The 21,407-nt window shown below is 36.4% G+C and overlaps 1 protein-coding gene across 4 annotated transcripts in view; it reads right to left on the bottom strand.

Moving 5' to 3' along the window:
* The window catches only part of SH3RF1 (SH3 domain containing ring finger 1), an 85,385-nt gene that overhangs the window by 7,064 nt on the left and 56,914 nt on the right, over positions 1 to 21,407 (bottom strand). For all 4 annotated transcript variants that reach the window (XM_039380464.1, XM_027738226.2, XM_039380462.1 and 1 more), the window contains exons 5-11: positions 19,730 to 20,032; positions 18,768 to 18,878; positions 10,911 to 11,065; positions 8,250 to 8,420; positions 7,827 to 8,086; positions 3,994 to 4,352; positions 1,977 to 2,311 (exon numbers count right to left, since the gene is read on the bottom strand). In XM_039380464.1, coding sequence (XP_039236398.1) covers positions 1,977 to 2,311; positions 3,994 to 4,352; positions 7,827 to 8,086; positions 8,250 to 8,420; positions 10,911 to 11,065; positions 18,768 to 18,878; positions 19,730 to 20,032 — 1,694 coding nt within the window. The remainder of the gene's footprint in view (positions 1 to 1,976; positions 2,312 to 3,993; positions 4,353 to 7,826; positions 8,087 to 8,249; positions 8,421 to 10,910; positions 11,066 to 18,767; positions 18,879 to 19,729; positions 20,033 to 21,407) is intronic.

Here is a 21,407-nt window from a genome sequence, read left to right as displayed (position 1 = left end):
TCTAATTTTCTGCAGAACATACAGGAAAGACATACCCTTGGACAACCTGCAGTTCTAGTGAATGGAGAAACAGTGGGATTAACATGAAAATTTGATATAGAATCTTAAAGGAAGCAAGGACTTCGAGGAAAATTCTGCATCCAAACCAGGAACATTTTCAAGTGCTTTCCAGAGTTGAGCCAGCCTCTTTTGCTCCTAATTCATGCAGAATAATCAACAGAATCTGACTCCTAAATCCTCTAGACACCTTTCAAAATAAAACTCGAACACTAATATTACACTGCAGATGCCGTTGCATCATAAGTACGGTTCTTACCCACCCCATCTTCCAAAATGCTGAAGAGTAATCAATGGTTATAAATTACGTTGAAGATATTGGGTACCATGTAAATTTTAAGTATTATTAACCAACACATTTTAAGCAATTCAGCCAAAGGAAATTTGCACATCAGCTCAGGAAAAACATTAATCCTGTCCTGAAAAGGACAAAGGGAACCCAGATGAAATTCTATTTAAATACACTGACAAAAATGTAACAATTCTGCATGACCACCAATGAGAATGATCTTGTATTAGCAGTTCTCCAGTAGCAATTGTCACTTAAAAAATATTTTTTAACATTTAACATTAAGAGAATGTTTGAGTATATGGTATTACTAGATCAATAAAAATACACAGCATCATTTTCTTTAAGTAGTTCTGAGAAAAAAATTTTCCACCATGGAAATAAAAAACCTATTTTTTGGGAGGATAGAATTAGCTTTACACTAATATGCACTGGTCATGCCAGAATGAATTTGGTATTATTTTCACATTCAAAGCATAAAAACATATTACTGTGCTAAACAGACTTACAATAATGTGAAAATAAGTAATGTTATTCTTAGAGAAAAGTCTTTCAGGTTTTATTTCCCATTTCTAAGTGTAAATCTACTTCAGAAATTCAGTAAGAAATAGAAATTTCCTGCAAGGAAATTGCACAGAAACAGTAATGATCATTTAAAAAATATTAAAGGTATGACAGAAGTGAACTAAAAGACACATAGAAAGTTACATATTGCCTGGATCTTAATTATGGGTATAGCTTAAGATCAGTGGGCCTCTGGAAGTACAACAGCATGCTCACACACGTGAGTTAATAGTATCAAAACAAAGTTTACAATAGTCAGCTTGAATCAGTTCAGTCCTAGGGCTGTTAACATTACAACTCTACTATTTTTTCCCTCTACACAAAATTTTGTATCTACTGCAAAAAAAATCCTATGACACTCTTCATACTGCTTGTCTGCTACCAGGAATAATAAAAGAGACAGTAGTTAGAAAACTGCCACTTCCTTCACAGTCTGTGCAACCTACTGAGGACTTGGAAATTGGAAAACAATAGATGGACACAAAAGTGACGGAACTTTGAAGCAACTGCCTGTCAGTTTGAGAGTCAAGACAACTATATGTTTTTCAGACTCACTTGCCAGAACATAGAGTCTGCCCTAGAGCTTGCTGTATGGAGCGCACAGTCACGGGGCATTTGGGCAGTAAAAGTATCTTTGCAACGGCTCAAGAAATCACATATTAAGAAGCCTACACATAGATAAAGGTCTCATTAATCACATATTTAGGCTGACAGTTATGCACTGCTAATAATCTTAAAGGACTAACCTGATATTCATAAATGCAAGAATATAATGTGCTTCTGTTTTGCAAAATAGGATGCCAATTTATCTACTTCACTTTTCATACCAAACCTGTGATCATCATATTTAAGTGTCTATTCATTCAAAAAAATTTCAAGTAATATGAAAAGTAAACAAATATAAACATGAGTATTGGTTGATAAGTAAATAAAGTATTGTTAAAAAATAACTTTCATCTTGCTATAAAATCTCAGCATTTTGAAGCAGTTCTGATATACACTACAAGTGTCTGAGAATGGATTTTTTCCTTGGTTTGCCCAAGTCTAGCTGCATAGGATAATTTACCTTTCACAGACAAGAGGCCTGGCTTCATTCAGGACCGGACCGAGCGATGAGCAAGGCTGCCGAGGCGGTGGTGCTATTGGAATAGAGGAATCCAGGGAACTTGTTTTCCGATGCAATGATTCCTGTGCCAGCCCAGAGGCCTCGCTGTCAGTGGGACACGGTCCAGCTTTGCTGTGAGTGCCTGCTGATGGGAGCTCTGGCCCCACTGCACCTTGCAGGGCTAACTCTGCGGCTGCTTGCTCAGCCTCCAGCGTTGGTGATGCTGGAGGTGACAATCGAGGCTTGCGTTTAGTGGATGCTCCAGAAAGTAGCTTCAGCAAACCTTTTTTTTCTTTCTGTAAACCAAAAGCAGTGCCTCATTTTAGAACAAAAGTCTCCTGTAAAAAGAGTTGAACACTTCCTTCTGAAAGATGACATCGTGCTCAGAGAGGACTCAGTAAATGATGAGATACTTGAGATTGTAAAAATTAAAAAGATAATGATGAAAATTATAAAAGAAAAAGCAAATTATTAACATTATAAAGAGAAAAACAATAAGTAATTAAGACCATAAACTGGTTAAGTCCTTTCACTTAGTTAGGTTAAACCTTAACTTAAAATCCAACTACTCTGTCCCAAATGTTTGTCTAGAAAAAGGTGTGATGAGTTAGATTCCCACAACAGGAATTTAAAAAGTAAAACATTTCATTAACATGGGCATTTCTAGGAAGACATAAAGAGTAATTTCTAACCAAGCAGGGAGAAAAGTCCGCTCTGGAAGCTGCTGTTTAGATAAGTTTCTTTTATTTATCCTCCCTCAGCAAGGGAAGATCTTCATGACTTAACAGAAGTTTGCCCCAAGGAGAATGTATTGTGTTTTGCTGCTGTGCTAGAGGGGAGGATTGTAAACATTCTTTTTGCTTGTCCAGACAAGAATCCCTGAAGACTATTACCTACCCTGAAGAGAATTATTTAAGTAGCTTTTTGTGTTTCTTGTATTTTTTTAAAGGGGTGTGGGCAGCGATCTTCTTACCAACCCTTTGACTGAGTGAATTTAGTGTTTACAAGAGGTGCCAGATTGTGAGCCTTGGAGACAAAAATAAACTATTTAACCACAGACAGAGAAAAGCATGAGCAATGTGAGATTTTTTTTTAAAGCCTGGGATGTAGTGGAATTGGTGAATTAAAAAATCCTCAGTACTTTTTCCAAGTCTTCAATAACTTAAACGCATTTCAGCAAAGATCTGCTGTCTAGCAAATGGGAAAGAAAAAGAAATTAAAACAGTCCAAATATATTAGCACCATTCACCTTAAACTATAAATAAGTTTTCTAAAATCCCTCCTTAAGGGCACCTCAGTCTGATTTCAATGTCTGTGACTAAAATAATTTTAAAACAAAGTTTTAGGTACATCCATTCAACAATAATAAACTAAAAAAATAAATAAACTAAAAATAACTAAAAAGTGGCTGACATTATTGTACAGCCTAAGATTAAAATCTTCATAAACTACATTAAGCAGCCACATCAGCATGTGGCTGAAGAGTAGCGAGGTAAATTCTAAAACATTTGAGATGTAAAGACAGTTGTCCCAAGGAAAAAAATTTCTAACTACACCACAACTGTAAAAGAAAATCAATTATAAAGTTGGAGGAATTTTTTGGACTACAATATAATATAATCACATGACTTGGCAAACAGTGAGTAGAGTTTAGACATAGAGGAAAATACTTCAAAGAGAAGAAAAGAAAGCAGAATCACTACAGACTGTAATGATCTACATTTAGAAAAAACAACTATGTGCATTCTTTCTTTGTCCAACAAACATTGTTGGTTACATGTTTTTCATAACCTCTCAGTGTGTCTGCTTAATAAGGAAGGCAACCTAAAAGAATACTGATTTTCATTTTATTTTATTAGACAGAAATTTTTATGTTCCTACATTCATGGGTTTTTTTGTTGTTGTGTTTTTTAATCTCTTAAAAGATTGTATGATGAAAACAGGAGAATTCAAGGGAATGATTTTATTCTCTACTCACCTTGCCATCCTTGTCTGCTTTACTGACAGCAGCATTTCCACCAGCTGCTAAAGCACTCTCTGGAGATGCAGGAGCTCCAGGGTGTGTGTTTACAGTTTTTCCGCTAATATCTCCCTCCAAAGATGAAGCAGCAACGTTAGGAGAATTCAAAGAAGCTGCTGCACATGCCAGTGGGATGGTTGAGCGGTTCACATTCACAGCTGTGACATAAGCAGCACTATTTGAAAGCTGGGGCTGGAGCTGCTGGGAGGCAACAGAGTGGTGGGGAATGATCACAGCTGCAGGAATAAGGCATGTTGGACTTTGTGCTTGTATGGGTGTGACTGCTGCCGTAGGTCTTTCTTGACTATGTGAGGCAACTGGAACAAAAGAATAAAACCTGAGATAGTTCATCTTTTCACAAGACACAGAAAGTGAGGTACAGTCACTGTGTTATAGCTAGTCAGTCACAAGAAGTTTCCTTCCTACCTTCTTAACTTTCATTCCCATTATATAGTGACATGATACACAGCATCAAATTTATCTTACCTGAATAAAGTAGTAGTATACGCTACCCTACTTGCACCACTATGCAACAGAAGAATAACAGCACTGCAACTGTTGTGGAGATATCCAAGCTGCTAAGTGAAATGCTTCACATACAGAGATGAAAAGTGAAGATCACATTTTAGTACCTAAGAGCTAGCTAAATATTGTCTGGAACTGGTTTGCTCCTTTTAATACAATATGTAGTGTCCGGGCACATAACGAAAGTAGGAAGAAACACTCCTTATAGAAGCTGCTAAAAATATAATTGGATTGTTTCTCTAAACTATTCACAAAATCCACAACAGATTTAGTAGGTCTTTCAAACAATAAGTACAGTGGCAACTACTGCTACAAGTGGTTTCTCTGAAAACATAAGCTATTGTCTCTTGGGATGTTTAAATATAGAAGTGGATTTACTCATACCCCTGTGAAATAAAAGAAACATCTACACTGGAAGCTGGAGAACAGCACAAGGCTGAGTATACTAACCTGGGTTGCAGCTGAGCTGCAAAGCACAGAGTTCTGCATGAGCTAATTAATCCTTCCCAAAAAGTAACATTGCTATTATAGTCATATGGTCAATCATACACGCTTTTGGATCATTTCAACAGCTTGGACATCTCTGCACCACTGGGTGGTATGAAGTGCAGACATTTTAATTGAACAAGATGAGGCAAAATGCAGCACCACAGTGCTGCACAGCTTCTCTCCTTCAAATACTTCGAAAGGTTCTGTCGAAGGAGGGGTCATACCTCTAGCTTGGTACATGTACATCTCAAATGTATCAGTTCATTTTGATTTTCAGATACTAATTAGAGTTTCAGACTTGTTATAAGTGATATCCTAGAATCAAACCCACAGCACTTGCTCACTTTATTATGTTTTCTACAAATTCCCTTGGTAAGCTGGTTAGATTGCAGCAACAGTGTATTAGAGTAGACTGACAAAGTTCCCAAATTTGACATAACAATTTTACAGTATTATACCCAATTACAATCTCTACGATAAGAAGCACAAGTTCTTTCTTAAAAAAAAAAAAAAAAGGTGCATTATTAAATACTGTGTCTAATTTTTTGATAGATAACCTCTTCTCCTGTAGTAGACCCTTGCTAACTCTGAGTAGCACGAACATTTCAAAAGATACAGAGAGTGCAGCAAGATTATTTTGGTAAAAATACAATTATTAATGCTGTCTTTTGTTCATGAGACATCAGTTTTCTTACAAGTAGCTGCTGTTCTTCAAGATCCATCTACACTCATATGCAATTTATGTACTACAGGCATGGAATAGCTTTCTGGTTTTGTTTTCTTATCCCTGATAGAATTGATAGGAAAAATGCTATAGCTTACCCTATTTTCATAAAGTTTAGCCTTTAATGAAATAGGCAGAATGTATGTTTTCTTCATAGTTCCTTTTAATCAAAGGATGCATACTCCATCAGCAAAGATGATGTCAAGCAATATCTTACTAAGATCATTTGAAGAAGGGTCCTCAAAGCCCTGAGCTAAACTGAAACCGGAGACCAGCCCCGCAAAATGCAGCATTGATTTGTGAAGCCTCACCAAGAGAGTAACACTCAGCTATAGAAAGCTCAATATGATCATGTTTCAGATGCTGACTACAAAGTGCTCTGTAACATTTGAACATAAAGCAGCCATTATTGCTTCAGTTCTCAGGTCCCTATAAGGGACAGACCTGTACTTGTGACTGAACAGTACACTCTTACAGAATCCAATCTTAAGTTCTCTGCATAGAGAGTGCAGCACCTCTGAATTTTCCATTTTGGACTTGAAAACTTGGTGGGAAGTATGTTGTCACATTTGTCAGCTAAATGGAAGGGTAAAAGCTTATTTGTCTTGACAGCGGTGCAGAGATGCAGGGACAGAAAGACCTCTGGAGCCCACAGGAGCTTTCTCCTTGGTGCTGTCATGTGCAAGCTTCTAGACAGCTCAAAAGAAACATTTAGAGTAGAAACCACCTGTGCCTGAGAGGCAGGAAAGTACAGATGCTTTGCTTAGTTTCTCTTACTAGCTGCCAACAGCATCTGGTTATTTTTATTTAAAGGTAACGAATAAAGTTGTTACAGAGAACTAGCACATCTGTTCCAGCCTAAGATCAGACTGAAGAAAGATGGGACCAATTAAGGAAATAAAATACCTAAAGACATATGTACACATCCTACCTTGAAAAGCAAACCTGGTGCTGACATCTGAACATGCACAGGGGGTTTTAGGAGATGCATGACTCTGAAGAGGGAGTGGGCTAATTCATAGAACTTGAGACCATAAGAAATAACCATTCTTAAGGGGATAACAGATCATACCATTAGCATCTTTTGCTTTCACTTCTGCTCTGCCAATAAGAATCTTGTGATTTAAAAAACTTTCTGCCATGACTCGCAGCCAAGAGATCTCATTCCCTAAATTCAAGGCTGAAAGAGGAAATGCTGGGATAGTCTGAAGTGGAGTTTTTCTTCTTCCTTTTCCTTTAAGGCTCTTGGAGGAACTGGAACAGATTAGGCTCCAGTTGTGAAGAATTTTCTTAGCCTGGCAAATCCACAGAGGAGTGCATGGATTTGGTAAACAAAACCTCTTGAAAACACCACTATCAATCTTTTTGAATCTGCATTTAGATAACAAGAGGGCATGTTTCACTATGATGTGGCCTGCCCTAGACAGTAAATGCAGATTTATACCTTTCAGAAATACAAAATTTTGCTACATAGATTATATGGATCTTGAAGGCAGTATAGCCTTGGTGTTTCAGAATCAAAGCTGAAAGAAGTTGCAGTCAAGGTTAGAGAACAAACTGGAAAGCCTAAGGACCAACTCTGAGACAGAGACCTGAAAAAGAAGAAGGAATGAACACTACAGGTATTCAAAGATGTTAAAAGATAATTTAAAATGAATGCTAAATTAGAGCAATCTGTAGCTGTTATGCAGTTAACACACAAAAAATAAGCTATGACTCAGATATTCTTTTCACTTTTACTACTATATGAATTGTATATGAGTGGGGAAGCTCAGAGAATGTCCCAGATACTGCTGGAACAAAAAAAATTCCACCTAAAGTACTTGCATATAAATTCCCAGCAGTGGGAGTATGTACATACACACAGTTGCTTAGAGGAGAATAATAAGAGATTCAACAACTCAGAGGGATATATTGTCATTTCAACTGTAAACCACGACATTAAAAAAAACCCCAACACATATTTACATATATCCTCACTCTAGCCACTTGCCCAGACAGACCCTACAGTTTGTCTACTATACAAGTTTGTTTGTTTGTTTGTTTGTTTTACCTGTTCTAACTGCATTGCGAGCCTGGTTGACTGTCATTTGTCCTGTGACGTGCATAAGGACCTTGGTTTGTGGACTAGTTTGGATATGTGCTGCAGAAACCACCGCTGTGGGTACTGTGCTGGAGTTCACTGGCACACCGTTCCCCTGGAGCTTCTGGGATGTTCCACTAGCAGTAGAAGGGCTGACCATAGTTACCACTCGTCCTGTTTGGCCAGCAGTAGACATGGGAGCTTTCGTTTGTGATGCACTTGTCACCGTCCTGCCAAAATTAAAAGCAAACCACCAAAACACAACTGAAAAAATTAGCTAGTTATAAAAGCCCACAGGCCTTCAATTATCCAATTTTAGCATTAAATACAAGAACAGAATAATTTTGGACTTGAAACTAGATAAACTATTTATACACTTGTATAATACTATACCTTGTAACTGGAGCCACATAATTTCCAGGAAAAACACCAATCTTGCTTGTATGCATGGAAGTTCCCTTGAACCAGCCATCTTGGCAGCGTTCAAACACTAGGAACATTTCTCCCTTCCGCAGTTCCAGTTCATCTTCTTTTCGAGGAGTGTAAGGGTATATAGCAATATAGCTAAAAGACAGGAAAAAAGATGCAATCAATAAAGCTAAAACAACTGAAAACATCACTTGTGTTTCCTGGCACAGAGTTCAGTCAGAGATGAGAAGGCATGGCAAAAAGGGTTATGGGTTAGTTGATCCATCATACCATTACAATATTAAAACATGTTATGGTAATAGTAGAGGAAAAAATGACAATTAAGAATACCCTCTTGACTGCACTTTAAGGGAATGCAAAATACTAGTAATAGGACTGTCCATCTTCTTAATTAAGTTAGTGATCTTAATTAAGTAGGTATTTATCCACTACATATACCACTTCTCTCTCCCTACACCTCTCACATTTTGTGACACACCAACTTCTTTTTTTTTGGAGGGTTGGGGAGAATGGAGAAGTTTTGTTAGTTGGGAGTGAAAGATCAGTATCAGAGCTACTTTACAAACTGCAAAACTGGAGTTTCCCTGTGCAAACCGCAGTGCAAAAGAAAGAGATGTTACTGGAAATTGAAGTCTATGGGTAAGGTAGTTAGCAGTTACTCACTTGTAAAGTTTATTTCCTTTTTTATTTTCCAAGCAACACTAATGCATAATACAGTGCATTTGAAATCGCAGTGAGAGTTCAGAAATATTTTGCATTTTTTCTTTTTTAGAAAGCATTCTTAGGAAAAAAAGTTTAAAAAGCGTTGAAGCTCTTGCAATTACACCTTGGAACATTCCTAGGGAAATCTTTGATAAGATGGCACAGTTTCCTATTATCACATTAGAAAGCGATACTGTTATAATCTCTACAGTGTTCTATTTTCTGCCACAGTTGGAACATAAGAAAAATGTTTGAATGTTGTTTACATAATTACTGACCCAAACCTATGGAAAACAGCATTCTCATAAATCCCATTTTCTCAAAATATACTTTTGACAAGAGGGAGACAATTAAGCAGATGAGTGGACTATCCCCTTTTTTGAAAAAGGATCCACAGTTACTTGCAATGCTAGTCTTTCCCATTCCCCTTTACGAAACATTCTTTCATCAAAATTGTCTCTTGTGCACAGTAACAATAGCATTAATTGCATGCTTCTCCTTTTTGCATTAGGTTTTTGTTTCCTGCTGTCCACCCAAGAAACTTTGCAGAATCTGCAAAAATCCTTTAAAGGCAACACAGGTACCTGGTAAAGCAAATCAAAAATACGCTTTAAAGGCAACATACAGTACACTGACAGAAGAAAGCTTCACTGGTACATGATTCAGGGGTGATCTACAAAGCCACACACTGAAGCTCCATGGAAAAGCAATTGATTTGCTTTAATTGATGTTCATTAACTTTTCCTTTAGTTAAATCATTCCAAATTTCATTAGTATCCTCATATACAGCAACCCTTTAAAGATGGAGGATGGAGGTAAATGAGTTGGGAACTTGATTAACTGCACTAGGCACAATAATCCATAAAAAGCAGTGTTAAAATGCTTGACACCAAACAAACAGCCCAAATCCAGATGCACCTGCTATACAAGAAGGGCGCTCTTCTGGAGTGGGAGGAAACCTGGTGGGAAGATAAAAAGAAAGACATGGAGCAAAAGCAGTCCTTTCATTATTCAAATGGAATGGGCTGCCCAGGGAAGTAGTGGATTATCCGTCCCTGGAGGTTTTTAAGATGAGACTGGATGTGGCACTTAGTGCCATGGTCTAGTAACCACAGTGGTAGTGGATCAAGGGTTGGACTTGATGATCTCGGAGGTCCCTTCCAACCCAGCTGATTCTATGATTCTATGAAATGTGTCCTATTAGATGGTTCAGCATCTCCTGAATTTTATATTTTCTTTTACAGTTCCTATTCCTTAAGCTGCACACAAAGAAGTTTTCAAGATGTTGTCAGTAGCACACATTAATATACAAAATATTTTCACCCAGAAGGATGACGCACATTTGCTTGTATTACAAGTGTGAAGATGGAGTGCTAACTAGCAGCTTTCTGCCTTCATTCCGAATTGCCACCCAATAATTAAGTGTACTGTAGAATCTTCAGTCAAATTGCAATTGACACAAGTAATCTGACAGTAACATGCTAATATAACAACAGTCTAAATGAAATACAGCGCTTTTGGTGTTTTGGCACAAGTTATTCCATATGAGAATAGCCTTTTCATACCATACGTAATGGAAAACATTGAATAAATTTACTCCAGTATTTGACACTTGTGAGTTATACAGTATTGAGCGCTAACACAAGGATTCATTCATCTTCTGCAGGATAAATACTTTATATTTTTGAAGTGAGCTCTTTCTATACACAGCAACAGATGATTATATTTATCTAAGACATAAACAATGCTCAGTATGAAGGCTGTTTGGGGCTATCACCTTTATGCATGCTTTTGATCTGAGTTGTATGCTTGGCTTTCTGGCAATTCTAGCAGAATGTAGCCAGTTGGTGTGATACACATACAGGTGAAGTTATCGATCTCGTTCCATTTCTCTAACTGGCAAAAAGTTTCTATTTTACTTACACACTTGGACGAGTTTGTGGCCGTAAATGTGCCATTTGGTCAGTTGATCCTGATGTAGACCTTTGTATTACACCTGTAGACTGAGGTCCAGAAGCAGCCGATGCAATGATTGCAGCAGACAAGAGAGGTGGTGGCGGAAGTGGGGGATTCATATTCTGATTTTATAAGAACAAAAAAAAAAATAGCAACAATGATCAATATTGTTTGATGCATTGAATCAATGGCAAAAAAAACCCGAAAATCATGACATTCTAAGGAAACAGAAAAAAGCATCCAAGTCCAGTATTCCTTTACCTACTGGTACAATATAACTGGAAAGTTGGGTTTGTCTGTATTTCTCTTTTTCTGATTTAAAATATTGAAGTTTTGGCAGCTATTTAAGCTGATGACAAGCAATTTCTCAGCACAGGAAAAATGGAAAGCATTGTTTCTAATTATAACATCTTTAGGATAGGGCTCGACAAAAATTCAGAAGCCTTCCAGGAGGTAGACTTTGCATCCTGCTGCTGACTGTACTTCATAACATGATTGTTTTTGTAACCTGAAGCTGAAACATAATATACAATTCAGCTGCAGTACACCCAAAAGCACCCCTTCTGGGGGAAATTTTCTTTTGATGCATGGGTCACAAAAGCAAGCACAATATGAGACCATAGTCACTGAGCTATTGTTACCACTTTCTCCTATTCTTCTAGTTAAAAGAGTTAGCTTTTGAAATTCAGTATTATCAAGATTGGTAATCTTTAACAAATACCCCAGTAAAAAGGCACCGCAGATCTTAATGGGGGTCCTGCCTACAGACTTCTGTGCCTTTTGAGAATCAATGGAGCAATTGTTACCTTCTGCTCTGTAAAGCTTCAGACAATTCTTTAGGACCTTGTGTACTGACACTCCTGGGAAAAGGCACTCACAAAAGGAGAGCTGTTCCTTCCCCCCTTTCCAAAAATAACTATTTGTGTTACAACACACACAAAAAGAGTAATAAAAAACCTCCAGCATTTGAAAATGTAAAACTGAATTAATTTCAAACATAATCTTCAATTTAATACAATCCTTTAGTATTGAAACAAAACTCTAAACCATGACGCTTCAGGTTTAAAAACCACAGAACTAGAATATTATTTAACAAAATATCCTGAACTAGTGCCTGGCACTTCCAATACATCAGCATATAAATGCACAGCATTACATTATCAGTTTGGAAAATACGTAGGTGAAAGTCATTTTAATTCCCCTCCAACAGCCCACTTCTAAAGTGGACTTGTTTTCTGTTTTTCTAAACTAAAAGGTATATGGAAATTAAGTTTTAGTTCTACACTGTGTGATTATTACCTCACTGCATTTGGTGAAAGTGTTAATAGAAAGACAGTTCTATAAACCAGTTTTATGCTGTCAAGACACAGCAAAGAACTGCATCATTAAAAGCCTTCAAATCTAGAGGAAACTGATCAAGTCTTACAGTTTTTCAGTCAAAATTCTTACGCTTAGCTATGGTATAAATTGCATGCTATATTGCAAAATATTCCTATTTTATTTAAAGTTTTTTTTTCTGATCGTTCTTAGGACCAAATAGGTCTTCTGTATCCAACACAAAACAGACATGACCTGCTGGAGAAACATCATTGTGAGCTTTAACACTAATAGTTATTTACAAGAATGGCAATTGCATTTGCTTCACATTCTACATTCCTATCCATACAACAATCTTTTTAAAGTACCTAGACAATTCATACCAAAACATTTCTCTTTCAGTTGTTTTACAGACCAAGTTATTTCCCACTCCCAGTCAGCTTCAACAAACGTCTTAACTGAATCCAAGCTGAATCTAACTTTCAGGCAACCTGTCAATAAATTTAAACCTTTTTATAGGCATTTAGATTTCTTTATACATGGTACAACTTGTAAATCCACATTAGGAGATGATTAGCTAGAATGCTTTAAAATTAAACCTACTCGTGCACAATATCAAGGTTGTCACAATTCCACACTTCCTGCATCTCTAAAGATATAAATGCTGAGCACTGTATTTTATTCATTTGAACACATAATATACATTGAAGTTTTAGCTACAATAAGGGCACCTTCACGGCTCTATTTTATCCTGCTATGTTCAGGTCCTGCTCCCCTTCCCGTGTCTATCAGCACAGTAATGAGACCCGAAACGAGCAGGGTCCTCAGTTAAACTCCTAAAAAGACTTGGTAAGTACTGAGAAATCTAAATAAACTACCTGGTAGGCTTGAGAGGACTAACACTTCTCAGTTTGCACTGCTACACCTTGATAAAATATATCCAAATGATCCAGCCATGTTTTCAAGAAGTTTTCTGTCGTGTAACCATTTTTCTAGCTACTGAGAAACACACCTACCAGAGCATATGCTAGTTTCTATAGTTCTCATAGTCAACATTTCATGAAAGAATATATGCAAACTGCACGTGATTCAAAAATTATGCTTAACAATAATTATTTGTTATTAAGTATTTGTAAGTTATTAATAAGTATTTACAAGTATTAATAAGTATTTTAGGTAGCTGAAAGGGAAAAATTGAAAGTTTCTGCAAATACTTTTCAGACACCAGGTGTACTTTAAAGCACACAAAACAGCAAATAAATGATAATTTTTTTTTAATTGGAAGATGAAAAATTACATCATTTGATACTTAATTTATGTTTAAAGTTCAAATAGTACCTATACTATGCACACACATATTAGTAAATTTAAATGTAATTAGGCTGCATTCCCATATCAGTCAACTGAAAATCAGTAATCAGCTCACCCAAAGAATAAAAGGCACAGTAGTGGAAAGGAATATTCATTAACTGTATTCACTCCCACAAGGCCTAGGAAAAAGCATATGGCTTGCAAAATTCCCTGAGGGCTAACTAATTAGGGCTCATGTTTAAAAAAATTCCTAAACTATATGTTATCAAGAACAGATTTCTCATACTAAACTTAATTGTTTCTTTCCGCTGCTTCCTCTTCCTAACAAAAGTTGATTTGAATTTTTGAATTTTTGTTGATTAAAATTAGAAGAGTTCTTATTTAAACCTCCTCCTGACTTACACTATTGAATCATCAGGAACTATACAAAAGAGAGCTGTATGTCATTAGTACACTACATAACCCTCACAGCTTGTGGTTCATTAATAATAATTCAGACTACTTTATATACTTCTACATAGAGGGGCAACTTTTCTTTTTGTGTGTGTACAAGAGAACAAGACCAGAAAAAATAGGGATTTTTTAATTTTTGAAATTTTCAGTGTGCAAGTGAATGCAAACCATCCAAATAAAGACCACCTATTTCTGCTAGCTAAGTGCACACACCAAGACACCAATTCAAAGTCAATCCGCAGAAGTAGCAATATGGACATCTAGGGTAATTGCAGTCCAAAACACTTTTGACTTCTCAAGAGACTGGAAAGGCAGAATGAAAGGAAGGTTAAGTTATTTCTTGTTGCTACATTGTCTTGCTGCTGCTGCTGCTTTTGAATGTAACTAACTTTGTTGCGGTATATTTTGTTTCTATTTTTCCCATATCATGGTTCAAATCACATACTTCAAGATTTTTTTCAGCAAAATCTATGGTAACTAGATCTCCTCCACTAGATAACTACCTTATAAATTACATCCAAGGATTTCCTCCCAAGTAAATGAGCCTTACATGAACTTAACATCTGTTATTTATATTTTACGAAGAACTTTAAATACACTAAGCACCTAGAAGGTTCAAAAATGCCGGTGGCCAAAAAGAGCAGACTAATTAATGCCCCCATTAGGGGCAAAGTTGTGGTTTGAAGTCCCAAAGAACAGTGTAAGTGATAATATCACAGCCAAAAGCCCTAGCTGTGAAAAGTCTATCTCAGTTCATAGCTTTTCAATTTCAAAGAATCAAACCTCAAAACACAAAGCAAGAATTAATGCTGTTGGCTAAAGAATTGCTGCTATGAAATAAAACTTTTAAATAAATTATCACAGGTTTTCTGAATGCAAATTAAAATCTGCTTAAATGACACAAGCAGCAGAGACTATATATGGTCACTCGACAAAAGCACTCTCATTCCTAAAGCTTATTTGTGTCAATTCTGGCTGCAAATTTGTAAATTATTTACTTCATACTATGTTGGGTACCAAACAGCACTTACAAAACATTATTATGAACAAAACAAAATTAATACAATTGCCATTTTTGAACCACTTAGAGAAATTTGCTACACAAGACAACAGCTCAAAATATCTCCTCTTGACACTAAAAAAAGCAATCTTTCGTACAAAAGATAAGAGAAGACACTAGCTTTTCCTTGCTTTCAGATTCAGAACAGATAAATGTAGCAAAAATTTAGAATTATTGTACAGGAATATATCCTTCTCTTTTTCACTGATGGGTAATCATGCTCATCCTCAGATTTTTTCTTTCTCCCTTAATTTGAGTTGACCATTAAATAGAAGAAGTATAAATGGCTTACTGTCAAAGAACAATTACATTCAATAGTGTTATAAACATCAATATGTTTGACAGGAAGGAGATCCAACAAAAACACCTTCATGCTAAAGAGAAACTCATCCTGTTCCCATCCAATTCCCTTGTCATTTGCTTAGTATTCAGAAATTAAGAGAAAAGCTAAAGGGAGAAAGTGAGAGAAACACAGGAATTTATTTTTTACAAAAGCAAAAAATACAAGAGCAAAAGGACTCAAGCTAACCACTTCTGATGTCTTAAAACGTAGAGTCACAATTGTTCTGCAGCTTCAATTAATGCTCAAAATGTCAGGAAGGGCATTTCCAGAAGGGAAACATCTAAAGAAACAAGAATATCACTTTCTCCCTTGACCTGTCAGAACCAGTTTGCACATTTCTAACATGAACACAAGAGTTTATGATGCAAGAGGAAAAGTGGAAGTAAAAGATACATCTCACAGTCTGTGACTTTATAAACTGCATCATCATCTAATATCATCTACAGCAAAAGAATACAGGAATGACCTGACTCTAGCCTGAGCTGCCAGCTTGCATTTTAGTCATGCTGAAAACAAGTCAAGAAGAAACAGAACATTATGTACAGAAAGTTATTGACTTTAAAAGAGGGTGGCAGAGAATAATTCAGGTTCTCAGGGGGAATTATATGCCTAATTGGAAACATAAGCAGGAGCATGGTTATCACAAAGAGAAAGTAGCACCCCAAGAAACAAAACAATCATATGGCAGGAGTTTCATTCCATGCTGCATTTAGCACTGTAATTTAATTCCTGTGGGTTCCAATGGTGAGATTGCCTTTGAACAAGCTTATGCAACTAAAGGACTTGAGGTGGTTTAATGACTTTGCACCAGCACCAAAATAAAGTATTTTTATGTGTTGGCATCAAATAAAGAGCTACTGATTCATATTAACAAACAGAAGTGTTTGTTACTGAGAGGAAAAAACAAAAGCAGCTTCTGACAGAACTTTTGAAATTATGGATTGAATCCTGCCTGCTCAAAAATCTCCACAGCTTCAGTATCTCAGCCACAAATCAAATCAATTACTCAATGTTTGCAGTATATATTAGCTAGACTTGCATTCTGCCTAACAGCACAAATGATACCAAAACTGATTTGTTTGCTCTCTTCTCACAGGTATTTTCTGAAGGACAGGATGAAAGAAGTATAAAAGACTCCATGGACTAATATATACGCAGCTAATTGTTTCTAGTATTAGATGTACACCTCATAGGCAAAAAAGACCTGCAGATCCTTTCTGGTGGACACCAACTTGAACACGAGCCAAGAATGTGCCCTTGTGGCAAAGAAGGATAATGGTATCCTGGGCTGCATTAGAAGGAGTCTTGCTAGCAAGGGACCTCAAGGGAGGTGATCCTTTCCCTCTCCTCTGCAACGATGAGGCCAAACCTGCAGTGCAAAATCCAGTTTTGGGCTCCCCAGAACAAGAGAGACACACGCATACTGGAGAATCCAGTGAAGGGTACCTGAGATAATTAAGGGGCTAGAGCATTTCTCCTAAGAGGAGAGGTTAAGAGAGCTGGGACGATTCAACCTAGAGAAGGTCCTTGGAGATATTCAAAAGCTATTTGGACACAGTCCTGGGCAACTGGCTCTAGGTGGCCTTGCTTGAGCAGGGGGGTTAGACTAGATGACCTCAAGACCTTCTAACCTCATCTGCTCCACGACATTAAAATATGAATCTAAACATAAGAAGACTATTAATTGCTTCCAGGTTAGCATACATTTAACAGTAGGATTACACAGACGATCCACAGATTGAAGGAGTCAACAATTTAATTATAAGAGGACAAACCATTGCTACATGGTTTACTGCTACTCAGTAAGGCAAGGCAACAACACATGTTCTATATCAATATCAATAATAAAGTCATCTGCCTGGAGAGCAAAGAATATGAAATTTGTTTACCTGGATGAGAGCAATTACTATAACACTTAAAGATGATGAAAATTTATGGAATCAGGGCGGATAATTAGCTGAACATAGACTTTGTTCTACATTCAGGCCAAATGAACATATACAAATTCTGAAGATATAAGCATCAGGTTAACAGGGTAAAAAGGTCATACCATCAATATTTTCATCACTGAAAAACACTGTGCAGTACTGTACCCAGTTCTAGAATGTGTCACCGTGTGCGTACCATGCCAGAAGGAATTATTGAAGATAATTCAGAAAACAACAGCATCATAATTTAAAGGACTGAAAAACATAACTTAAGAGTCCCAAAGAAAGCTGGCAAAATGCAACCAAGTCACACTTAAGCATTTACCCAAACAACAAAAAGTTGATACCAGAAGACAGACAATCCTGCCTTTCATGTTGCAGACAAATGTGTAAAATGATACAAGTGCCAAAAGTTGAAAGCAAAACTAAACACAGGGCTAGCAGCAGGGCTATTCATCATGTTTTACTTGGTTTAAAGACTGTAGGGATAATTAAACAGCTAAACAAGATCAAGTCTTGGGGTTTTTTGTTTGGGTTGTTTGTTTTGTTTTTTAAACTAAGTGAAGATTTCTTACTCAACTGTGCTCCGCCCATTAAAAGTTAAGGGCAGAATTTTTGGAGAAGAATTGAACTGCAAGAACTCCAGTGTTCAAAATAACATTTCATTAAGTTCCCTTGAAGATCTGTGAAAACTGGTATCCACAATTTTTACTGCAATTAAGGTCAGGCTCTGGTAAGTACAATATGATACAGGACATTCCAGAGTTTCTCTACCACAAGTATAGGAAACTAAAGAATTCCAGTTGGTTTTGGAAAGAAATCCTGCACTTTTTGAAGACATCATTTTATTGTCCAAAGGAAGCAGCATTGCAATGTATTTCTTCCTTTAAAAGATGGCCATTTGCAACGCTTTTTCCTATTGCTCTCCAAGAGCCTTAGCTTGACTAAACTTAACATGCTAGGTGCGTTCTTCATTTGCCGCGTAATCTTAATGAGGAGACAACAGTTTTGAAACTTATTTTAGAGAATCTTGATAATCTTGAGTTAAGTAGAACAGAAATAACTGGCAGCTGTGGTCTCAAGGTGATGTTTTTTTAAGATCTTGCTTGTTTCCCGTAACTTTCCCCACAGCATAATCTCTTTTCTGCTCGTGTTTAAAAGAAACACTGTTCTGGAAGGAAGTGTGCTTCTCATGTTTACTACAGAGAAATTACACAGGAAAGCTGGAGAAATGACAAGATGCAAACATATTGTATCAATAGTGCTTTTGCTATAGTTAAATTTATACCATTACATAGACAATAATCATAAAACCATCATTTCATATCAGTGTATCAGAATTTGAGAAAAAATAATTACTGTACAAGACCAAAGAAAAATGGGAAGGCTGAGTTTTCTTAAGTGGTACTCACACCAAGAGCAGCTTGGTAGGTAACTTCTGACGGGAAGGTAAATGAAGGCCCTGTTGTGACTGGGCTGCTTGGGGGTGGAGTCACAATTAGCCCCGTAGTACCGATATGAACCTGTGAAAGAGAGAAAACCCAGCGGGATCAGTTCTGCGTCTGACACAGCTGTAGGCTTCATGGTCAAAATCACCAGTACTCTACTACCCGTAACCTTAAACTAGAAGTAATTTTTTGTTAGAGACTCGCACAAACAATATAGGATCACACTGCTCACCTTTTCGTTTTTCACCCTGACACTTCTGAAACTTTGGAGACATATTAAACCAGCAGCATAAAACACAATTTTACCAATGTCAGTTTTCTTTTTTTTTTTTTCCAAAAAAGGCTGTGAGATCCCAAAGATGTGCAAATAAAGCATATTTACTAGCTCATGTAAAACACTACAAATACTTGTTAAGCTCCATTACCACCTCTTTTCCCAAAGGGTAATCACTATGTGAAAGAGCCAATTGTTCACAAACTACAGAACAAAAAAAAAAAGTCAGATAAATATTTCTGTTTGTCACAACTAGATTAATATGATACATTTCTGGAATACGTATAATCTTAAAATTGAATATTTTACTTTTACTAACATGCACTTTATTAATATTCATTATTATATTCAATTTAGAAACAAATCAAGACATTAAATCACTCTAGTTTCTAGTTTCCACAGTTAAATAAGAATTTTTTTGGCACTCTAGAAAATAACAACTGCGAAAAACACTAGCCTACAAGACCAAAAATATTTGCTATCATTATATAAGAAGTGTTATAAAATATTTTCCTTAAATGTTCTCATGTTGGAAGATAAGTTTTGTGAAAGCGTATGTTTAATATTAATTACATATAATTAATAATTTGAAATAAGTACACTGACAAAATCAGAAGCCTTTACAGTTGTAGTTGATTTCATGTGAATTTACCTGAGAAGGGGCACTACAGGAAAGTCCCGTCAGCTCACTTATGCGGGCTGCTGCAGTTGGGTTGCTGGAGCTGATGAGGACAGGAGGACTAATCTCCATGGAGTGGCGATTCTGAGAAGACTGTGAAGCCTTGTTGGACATGGTGAGGGAGGTAAAAGAGTGTCGTTTTTTGGTGTTTTTCTTAGTATCTGTGTGCTTTTGGGTTGAATTGTTGTGGGCTGCCCCAGAGGTACCTTCTCCAGAGTCAATGGCAGAACCTGAGGGCTTATCCAATTCTATCAGCTGTTTGGCTGCTGTGTTAAACTACAAAAAAAAGTAACACATTAGTATTTTTTTAATTTATAAAAATCACCATAACAAAAAATCTATTTTCTTTTCACTCATAATATAATAGAATTTAAACCATACAACTTAAAACTGACATACCAACCTAGTCTACAAATCAGTTATTACAGAGTGACAAAATAACTCACTACAAACTCAACACACTTACTGTTGGGCTGGTGTGGACTACCCATCAGAGGTAAAATTTCAATCAACAAAGGACATAATGCTGTAGTCCAGACATAGATCAATTCAGCAACATCCACTGCCTGTGTCATCTACAAGTCACAGCAGTCCCCTTTGATCTTATAATATAAAAACTTGTGTTACAAAAATTCTTGAATGTTCATTTCATTTTAAGCCTTTTTTTGTTTTGATTGCATGACATAAGCCCACACCTTTCTATGCGGACTCTTGAATGTATTCCTTCTAGTCTCCTTTGGTATTTATGCACATCCTTAACAATATGAGCAGTAAAAAAACAGGCTTCCTAAATGCAGGTTTAAGAACACAGTAGGACAGACTAAATAGCAGCTATAGGAGTGTACTCATATTGACAATTGGTACCAATACAGGCATAAGATGGTATAAGGATAAAAGAAATACATATGGGCAATTTTGTGAAAATACATTTTTCTAATGTACAGGCAGCATCTCTGTGCCTGAGAATTAAAGAATTAAAATATAACTTTCTGAAAATAAGGGAAAACACCGTCTTCTTCCTCAAATGATCTTTCTATTCATGTTCATCCAAAGTTTTTACTTGTGGAATTTTACTACATCACCTTACATCAGGGAGTGTTTTTCCACATTATCAACATTCTTACTAGTCAAATTACAACATTTTGTCCAAACCAGTGGAAGAATCATTTCACAAACAGATTCTTGAACAGATCACAATAATGAGCAAAGCTGAGTTTATATTAACTTCTGAAACAAATTAAATAATCTGTATTGCAGCTTCTGGCATAAGAAACAACACTTATTTTTTGCATAAATTTTCTGTTTTAAGTTTCAAGCAGGCAGAACACTAAAAAAAGTAAAAGAATGTTTCCACAAAAAGTTTTATCTTATACTTCTGTGTACAAAGTCTGGTTTTTTTCCTAAGGACACTAAAAATCAGATTATATCATCTAACAGTGACAGACAAAGTTGAGCCTACTAAGTACAATGTCAAAAAGACCATGCTAGAAATCCAGCCTAAAATACAATCTGAAATGTATAGGCACATCAAAAAGTATGTTTTGAAAACCTCCTGTTTGGTACAAGAGGAGATGCTAGTAAAAAAACCCCAACCTGACACACTAGGTACATACAACCTTATATTCTCATTGATTAAAATATCATTTTAACT

This window comes from Pipra filicauda, unplaced genomic scaffold (genome assembly GCF_003945595.2).
Source record: "Pipra filicauda isolate LSUMZ 115617 unplaced genomic scaffold, ASM394559v2 scaffold196_size3971931_pilon, whole genome shotgun sequence".
Classification (NCBI taxonomy): domain Eukaryota; kingdom Metazoa; phylum Chordata; class Aves; order Passeriformes; family Pipridae; genus Pipra; species Pipra filicauda.
This window is presented reverse-complemented; position numbering and strand designations above follow the sequence as displayed.